Source organism: Trachymyrmex septentrionalis, unplaced genomic scaffold, assembly GCF_001594115.1.
Source record: "Trachymyrmex septentrionalis isolate Tsep2-gDNA-1 unplaced genomic scaffold, Tsep1.0 scaffold37, whole genome shotgun sequence".
Classification (NCBI taxonomy): Eukaryota; Metazoa; Arthropoda; class Insecta; order Hymenoptera; family Formicidae; genus Trachymyrmex; species Trachymyrmex septentrionalis.
The window spans coordinates 5,396,273-5,405,316 of record NW_017305536.1 but is presented as its reverse complement, the minus strand read 5'-3'; the positions used below and the strand labels follow the sequence as shown (position 1 = coordinate 5,405,316).

The window sequence follows — 9,044 nt, the reverse complement described above, 5'->3', positions numbered from 1 at the left end:
ATAATAACTGAAGAAAATATTTTTTTAATTATTAAATGTAGAAGAAAAATGAAAAGAAAGAAATAATTAATAGAATATTAATCTATTGTAATCATTTATATATTTATTTAGGAAATAGTATGTTATTATTGTTCATTCATATAAAGTCTATTTAATAACAATGTAAACTATTTTGTATGCAATTGATAACTTTTATCATTGTACTTACTTCAAGATCTTTTACTGAGATATTATAAGAAGCGATCAATTGATCTACTAGTCCTTCCAATCTGGTGCTAAGTCCGGAAAGAGCTACAGCCGCTCCGGACATGGCAGCGCCTTGAGTGAGTAAAAGTTCTCTACTTCTTCGTTCGACGGCATTCAACTTTAGACTCATTGATAAATTTTCTTGCCTAATAAATAAAAAAATCAATCGTTAAAGTACACTTTATAATGTCTAGTATAAATATTGTCAACAATTTTCATGAGACACACACCTTCTTTGTTCGCTAATTCGCACTAAGTGTTTACACTCTTCTGTTTGTCTTTCTAATTCCGTTTCTTTTTGAGTTAAAGCTTCTCCTTTCTTCTTAAGCTATAAAAGACAAACGAGTATAAAATAAATAGTATATATTTCAAGAAATGAATGTAGGAGATAGAATTTAAAATTTAAAAAATACCTCCAATTCAGCATCCTTAAGTGCATCCGCCAAGGTAGCCTTCTCCTCTTGAAGGAAATCTTGCATCTCGGCTGATTCGGCTTCTAATTCTTGTTGCTGTTGTAGCAAAGCTTTCTGCGCGGCTAGACTTTTGTCCAAGTCCTTCAATAAAAATTTTATAAAAAGATACCTTTTATATAAAATATAATTTTCATATTATAATTACAATGATTGCAAATATAATATTCTTACCCTGTTTAACATACGACAGAGCGATTGCAGATCAGCTATTTCGACTTGTTGATTAGCAACAACTTGTCCCGAGGATTGTATATGACATTCGAGTTCGAGGAAACTGTCGCTACCTCCTAAAAAGAAATTTCATCAACTTATTTTCTACAAATTTTATTTCTATAAATTATATAGATATGCAAGTAGTATAAAATAATCTCGCTTTACGAATAAATTTATCATTTATTTTTGCATTATTATTTTGTTCGTTGAATTACCTGCATGTTCCGATTGTGGCGTGCCTAGCATAGCTAGTACTCGTTGTGCGTTCCTATCAAGTTCCTGACGTGCAAATGCGTGATCGGCCCGTTCCTCTTCCAGAAGACGATTCGCTTCGGCTAACTCGAGCTTCAATTTATCGTTCTCTTTTCGCAGACTGCTGCTTTCCTCATTCAAGCGTCTCAAGTTATCCTGCAAAGTCTGCACGTCATTCCATGCGTCCTCCGTTTGGCAACCCTTGTGTAATCTCTCGATGACCTCGGGCCCGGCGACGGCGCTCGGTTGTCCGGATATCATGTTCTCGATATCCTGCCCAGTCAAGCCGGTCTGCGCACTAGTCTCGTGATATATACGAGTCTTCTCGACGGTTCTTTGTCTAGGATAGGGCGGTAAGCTTTTATGAGCGGAAGACGAATCTCTCCCCATAATGTTTTTCTTCTCAATGGTTCTGCTGAGGCTAACGTCTCGACTTCCGGATCTACTTCTTGCTGTCTTGTCCGTTTTCTCTCCAATTTTCGAAATTGTCAATTTATTTCTGTTCCTACGCGGTAACGTTGCGTACGTATCGAGTGCCTTGTTATCTTGACCAGTAGCTTTATTATCAGTACGTGAGATAGTACTCTTTGCACAGAGAGCACGAGAAGTTGATAAAGACGGTACCTTCACTCTCGTTTCTTCGGATGGCGTGGACGCCGGCGTGCGCACTCCCCGCGTACTGGATGCGGTCCTCGATCTCGACGAATCGTTCCTGATGACTCTCCCGCTACGCTGCGCAAGATCCTTATTGATCTCCGTGGTCAGTGCGGATGGCAGCGAATCGGGCAACACCCTCGTCCTTGTTTTCGCGATTGAGGACGAAGTGGGAGTGGATACCGAACTGGACATTACGTTGTTGCTGGACCGACAACCATACGTCACCGTACTACGACTTCCAACAGGCGTCTTGGAGACATCCCCAACGAGCGACGAGTTCGATTCCCGGCCACTCAATTTCTCTCTCGATCGTGGTCGATGGTCCCGTTCCCTGCTCGTGCTTTGAGTCTTGGTCAAAATGTTTCTAGGAGTTGCTGTTCGCGATTTGGACCGCGGCGTCGTCGAGCCCAAGTTCGTGCTCGAAGTTGTGTTTGTTGGTTTTGTGCGAACACTCTTCTGCGACTCGGTAGCGCTCGTAATTTTCTTCTTGGTCGCACTGGACGCCGTTGTGGTCCTTTTCACGTTCATACGACTCGTTCGCACGGACACGCTGCCAGCGATGGATGAGCTTTCACTACCACCCTCACTCGTACCCTCGCCACCAGTAGTACCCAGCCGCACATCGTCTGGCAACGTGGATCCGCATGCATCTTCGTACACTGAGCAACAACTGACGAGGCTGGATGCGCAAGAAGCATCGTCCAAGCCACCGCAACTGCTCGTGTAGTCGATGCTATTTCTACTACGTACCTGCAAAACAAAAAAAATGAACCAAATGAGTAATTACTTATAGATCTATCATTTATATTATATTATATTATAGTGTCTGGACACTTTTGGCAATTTTACATGTTGAAATTATTTTTTATTTTAAGAAAAATATTTTCTTCATGAATAAGACTTTACATTAAAACTCACTCTTGGAACTTCCGTTGCGCAACCTTCAACACCGCTGTCACTACCATCCTTGCTATCCTTATTTTCGGCCAGTGACTTGTCGTTTGTCTTGCCGTTTTGCGACTCGCTAATGTGGATGACGGTAATATTGCATTCGCTGTTCATAGTGAGATCCGGATCTTCCTCCCCATTGAGAGGCGAAGCAAGATCCTCCGGTACACCCGAGTCCTGTCGCGCTACATTTGACGATGTCACCTTCAAACAATTTTCGGGCTCGAGGTACGAGGTTTCCATTACAATGGTGTTAAGTAGATCACTCATTTCGTTTTTATCATTTTGCCACTGGAAAATATCCCAAAAAAAGCAAATAAATAAAAAAATATATATAAATATATATAATAAGTTTTGGAATTTGAAATAACAGTTAAGTAAATATATTTCCGAGGCTTATCAAAATCTAAGAAAGATCTATTTCCTTTTACTAGCACTTTGACCACAAACTTGTAAAAGCTAATATGAAATAAGATTTTTTGTAGATTATGCAGTGAGACGATACAGTAAACATATTAACTTAATTTTCTGAAATTAGATAGCTGATTGTTAAATCAGGAATTAATCATGTTATAAAAGTTTTCAAGTTCACAAAAAATCATGCAATATGGACAGTAATGAACTGAGGATATATGTAGACAGGAGCAATTAGCTTGCACATAGGCTTGCATATAGGCGCCAAGTCGATAAAGCTTTCGTTTCCGAATCGAGTTATGGCATTCCAATCACGGTCATATTGAATTAGTCGAATGGTACACACGCCTCTCTTGCAAAGGAAATTATTTCGTAGTCTGGACATGTTTTTCCGATTCATGCCAAATCAAGAAACAGCTCGGTGGTGAACTATTTTGTAGACAATAATAAATACTAAGTAAAATATTCTTATCAATCTGTATAGAATATTATATTTTTAATTATGTAATTTTGAAGAGAGAAAGAGAGATTTTTTTCACTTACATTAAGAAATTATATTCATTTATATTTATAAGTCATAAAATTTACAATTTGTAAATAATTTATAACAAATAAATGCATGTTATAACACAATGTAATATGACATAACATTAAATTTACGATGGAAAGTTCTATTTATTGCTTTTGCGAAAGATTAGTTGACATTTTTTAAGCTAAGCCAACTCTTTCTCTCTCTCTCTTCCCCTTCAAACTCTCTCTTATCAGTTTATCTCTCCTTTTTAATCGACGTACTTAGACCAATAAAGGCCAGTATTATGTAGATATGAAATCGTAATAACGTGAGGAGTAACAAGGGGTTCCCCCTGGGCGCATATCTATGAACACAGCTGATACCTCAGATTGTTCGCACAGATATTCTGCCATATTATTATATATTGAGTCATTAAATTACTCCTTCCCAATTATCGGATGACGTAGTGTTTTTTACGCATGAATCGCGATGAGAAATCATATGATCGAATGACAGTGAGAGTGGCCACGTGCCAGGAATGTAATTGAGTGGGATTTTGCAAGATAAGACATATGTGCACGATGATATCGATACTTATAAATATTGACCATTAGCAATTAGAATTGACAAATTTCTTACAAAACAGAAAAAAGGCATTAAGAACAGAGACTGACTTACTTAAGAAAAAGAAAAGAAAAAGACTTAGTCTAAACCAAGGTCTAAACTAAAGAACGAAGACGGAGGAAATATATTCTAACATATCGCAATAAAAATTTGAGAATGCAAGAGATATACTAAAGGCTTTTGTTTGAAAGGCTACCTCTTTGTATTTTGAAGTTTAGTCTAATAAGATACGTATTAATTTGTCCATCATTGTTAAAACTCTTGCTGGGGAAAAGTGCTCTCCACATTCGTTCCAAGTACACTTTCTGTTTTAAACTTAAGCATGCACATTTTGGCATTTCTCCTTGATTGCATGGTGAAATCTGCAGCACACATTCAGAAAATATTTGCATCACTCTCTCTTTCTTTCGAGGGATTATAATATTTCAGAAGAAATATTTATTTTTAGCTAAATTTATTTTTAGCTTCCTAAATAAGATAAAGATAATAAAATGTTTCAATTCTTATATTATATTTTTAAAGATATAGCTTCTAATAGTTTTTATTATTAAAAGCTAATATAAGAGAGAGACATATAATTAAAAAGCAATTTTAAATGTATATGTACTAAATATTAGTATACATAAAATTTATATCTAAATTTATGTTTATGTATAAAATAAAAATTATATATACCAATAACTTCATATATCAATAAAAAGAATTGTAAAAGCTAAACAAGATTGCCAATTAATTTTAAACACTCTAAAAACTTAAAGCTGACGTTACAATTATATTAAGAAATGTTGTTGTAAAGCCTCTTTTCAGACACTGAGTCGGCAGACCGTTTTGTCCTTCGCTTGGCCATGATGAATAACGAGAGATTGGCGTGCCGAATTAGAAAGAGAAAGACAGACAGACAGACAGAGAGAGAGAGAGAGAGAGAGAGAGAGAAAGAGAGCGCGCAAAAAAGGTGAAGCAAAGTCGTAACTAGACTGTGGCAAATTCTTTATAATTTCAAAGATTTTTTTTTCGATTCGTTACATATTGCTATATTTGAATCGCATACTTTGATATTTTTGTGTAAGAGAAACAGTGTATACATTTACATTAAAAATATAAAAAACATAAATTGATATGTGAGAATAAATCAGAAAAATTGGCAAAAGAGAACTTAGATGTTTAAGTTACATCTTACTTTAATGGAATTCTAATTTGAAATTTCAAAATGTTCAAATTCACCAAATAAACAAGATGTTATTTATCATTATTTTAACGTCAAAATGCCATCTTTAACGTCAGCTTGTTTGCCATTAGTTATGGTTACTGATCAATAGTTATAAATTGCTAGCAAAGTTTAAAAGTTAGTTTAAAAATGTTACCAATATTAATTTTCTCACTGTTAATGAATATAACAAGAAGCAGGATAAAATTTAAAATATTTTATGAAAAATTGTAACTCCTTTTAACACATGTAGGAAGAGTATTCAAATTAGAAGATACATAAAATAATATATAAAAATATTAAAACGTATAATTATCTTATTCTATCTATATAGAAAAAATATATTCAATGTATCTCAATACAATCTAATTATCTGTGACAGATAAATGATAGATTTACTGATAGTATTCGTCACAGGCACTGTAATTCTTAGATACGACTCTGGTATCAATGAACGCCAAGTGTTCACCGCTGCGGAAGATCTCGCGGGAAGTCCCCCGAAGAGTTATGATAACCGGGGCCGATTGTGCTCGGTGAAGAACTCGTCGTCACGCGTACCCACCACTGCGCGAATTGACCGTACGCATTCGTTATTACGCGGCTACGACATAGGGATCAGAGTCGTGTCACGCCGATCGCCGTAACGTAAATAACTCTTTCGCGTGTGTCTGCACGAACGCACTTTTTCTTCTCGTGCGTTCGCTTCTAAAAAGAGGATATATTTCCCTTTAGTGGCGAACGGCAGAAGAGCAAGAAGAAACCCTTCGACAAACAGTATCTGATTAGTAATTAGTATATTACTTATATAATAATCATCTGACGATTGTGCAATAATTGGATAATTGTTGTATTTGTCGCGGAACAAATATCTGTCGAGTGGAATATTTTCTATCACGAAGAGAAGTGACAATTCTTAAGTACCAATGACGATCTCTCGCATCGACGAACAGCCGGATATGAAGAGGAAGGAGCGAAACGTTAAGAGCGATTCCATAAGACATTGTAAGCATTCTGACGAGGATGATGATATCAAGCGATTCCACGGCGACGGGCTCGTCGTCAGGATGCATTCAAATCACAATGTATTGGAGATCGTAGGCGATGGCTGCTGCATCGTTCTATCGAAGAATTCCGGTAGCGTTCACGTCATTGGTGACGGCTGTAAGCTACATGTAAATCATAATGTGGGCGATATTGAATATATTGGCGACGGCGGACGGGTCCTTCTTGGACCGGACTCTTCTAAAGAAAAGGTGAAATTCGTGGGCGACGGTGGAAAGGTGATCCTCTGTTCGAGTCCTGAAACAGTCCCGAAGAAGTTTATAAAGGAACAAAGAAGGGAGACCTACGTGCAAAACTGTACGTGTTCATGTAAGGAAATTATTAACAAGGAATGCGAAGATGATCACAGATCGAACATGGACAATATTTTGAATGATATGAAGGAGAGAAGCCAAGCGAAGTATGAGAAGCGCAACGAGGAAACACGGAAATCCTTGCGGCATCCAACCGTTACGAAGATCATCACGAAGATCCAAAGCGACGGTCAATGCGTAACGAAACGCTTCGGCGATTCTTCGTTGATCGTTAATTCCCGTGGTCGTCCCGTGACGAAAAGTGTGTCGAGAACTTCGGGCACGAATATCGAGCTCAAGTGATGTAACCGAAATTTCTTAGGTGATGCTCCGTAGAAATATTTCTTTCTAGAAAAATAAACGATCAGGCGCGATCAGCAGCTGGCTACATGTAATTCCACGGACAGCTCTTATTTCTTAACCGCCAAGAATATTTTAATTTTATTGAACATTTTAAAGAAACTTTCTTATTGCAATAAAGTCGAGAATAGTTGCATTTCGAAATTGATAGCTTGGAAATACAAACTATTAATAATTACTTAGATAGTCTACTACTAATTATTATAATATTTCGATTTTACTGGTATTATGTTTCTTGTCTATGTGATATTTTTTTATTTATTATTTTAGAAAAATATCTCTTGCATAAAACTTTTGTTTGCAAAGTTTCCATGTCATTATCATGTTAAAATATATTCATTGTTTTGTGAAATAAATTATTTAAAAGAGTTACGTCATGCTGTTTCTTTTTAAAATTACGAACAGCAAATTATTATCAGTATGAAAACTACGTTCAACATAAATATGAGAAATAGAGTTTTTAAATGACTGTTTCATATTGACTAATATGTTATTCACGCATATCAATTATTGCGTAAAAATCTGTTTTTATTTCCACTTTTTCTATCAATTACATTATAATTTTTATATAAAAAATTATTTATTTATAAATCTTTATCTTAAATTTTGTACATATTTTACTAATAAATCTGTTAAACTTTTAATTATTATTACTCTGATTTCGAAACTCAATACAACTTTCAATCAATATTTCGGTAATTTCTATATCAATAATTATAACAATAATATTAATTAAACAAAAATTATCATATCATATTGTTTATGTGCTAAGTTAAATCCATCTGCCTTCTAGTATCAGATTGAAACGACTTCAGAGATTCAAACAATAAATAAAAAACGTAATAAATCTACTCACCCAAATATCAGCGAGTTTCATTTTAAGTACGAAATAATAAATGTAGGAAATAGAGCGATGAGAGACTAAATACAAAGTCGATTTATATTTAGACACGAATAAAGCTAGCAACGCCGTTTCTTAAGAGCACAGTGTGTGATCGATAGATAGGATATCGGTTGTAAACTATTCCTGGCGATCATACGAAGCCCGTAACTGGAAAATTTCTCTGTCCGAAGATATGTATAAAATTACAACACATTCAGTCGGTTGGTAAACAATAAATTGATAAACAATCCTCTTCAATCGCATCGTTTGTTCCTAAAAATGACAAAAAATATTGAAATCAATTAATTTAAATTTCCTATTTTTGAAAAAAAAGTTCCAAAAGTTGCCCAACCAACTTTCTGTCGAAATAATAAATTCTGAACGCAGTTTATTAGTGCTTCCCTCATGTGAAATCCAAGTCTGGGAATTAAGAGATTAGTATTTTGTTTGGTACCCCCTTAATGTAAATTGCAAGCGACTGGGTGCACTGGATACAGCGGTTACCAAGATATTTCAGTAAATGGACGACGGTCACACATGGGGCGGCTGTTGCGGGGAAGATAATTCTATTTATGAACGACAGTAATCCTTAGTATTCCTGAATATCGCGAGAGATTAGTCCCGCGATTTACGAGAATTTCTTTTCTAAGATTTACAATGCCATTTTAATATTTACCTCTATAAAAATGCTCATTCATTTTTAGACTTTCACAGACTTTTCCAAATAAAATAATATTTCTTAGACTTTCTTTTATAATAAATATGAATTCATTCTTTCATATATAAATATTTTAATTTACACATCTTAAATATGCACAAAAAGCTATACTTTTCGTTGGCGGTGTAATAAAAAAATGGAAGAATTAAAGAACGATCGTAGAATGCAGGAAACGCTGCATTCTAG

General features: G+C 35.4%; 2 protein-coding genes across 2 annotated transcripts in view; one reads left to right on the top strand and one right to left on the bottom strand.

The window, feature by feature from the left end:
• LOC108750402 overlaps positions 1-9,044 on the bottom strand; it is a 14,541-nt gene that overhangs the window by 1,368 nt on the left and 4,129 nt on the right. Inside the window, exons 2-8 of the mRNA XM_018489817.1 lie at positions 2,760-3,080; positions 1,148-2,591; positions 891-1,006; positions 660-800; positions 477-574; positions 209-392; positions 160-167 (exon numbers count right to left, since the gene is read on the bottom strand). Coding sequence (XP_018345319.1) covers positions 160-167; positions 209-392; positions 477-574; positions 660-800; positions 891-1,006; positions 1,148-2,591; positions 2,760-3,059 — 2,291 coding nt within the window. The 5' untranslated portion in view covers positions 3,060-3,080. The remainder of the gene's footprint in view (positions 1-159; positions 168-208; positions 393-476; positions 575-659; positions 801-890; positions 1,007-1,147; positions 2,592-2,759; positions 3,081-9,044) is intronic.
• Positions 5,976-7,377, top strand: LOC108750617. The gene has a single exon (XM_018490177.1). It carries the CDS (start codon positions 6,466-6,468, stop codon positions 7,198-7,200), a length of 735 nt encoding a protein of 244 aa, XP_018345679.1. The 5' UTR covers positions 5,976-6,465; the 3' UTR covers positions 7,201-7,377.

Coding starts and splice junctions, on each gene's coding strand:
- LOC108750617 (XM_018490177.1), top strand. CDS start 6,466: ATGACGATCTCTCGCATCGACGAACAGCCGGATATGAAGAGGAAGGAG.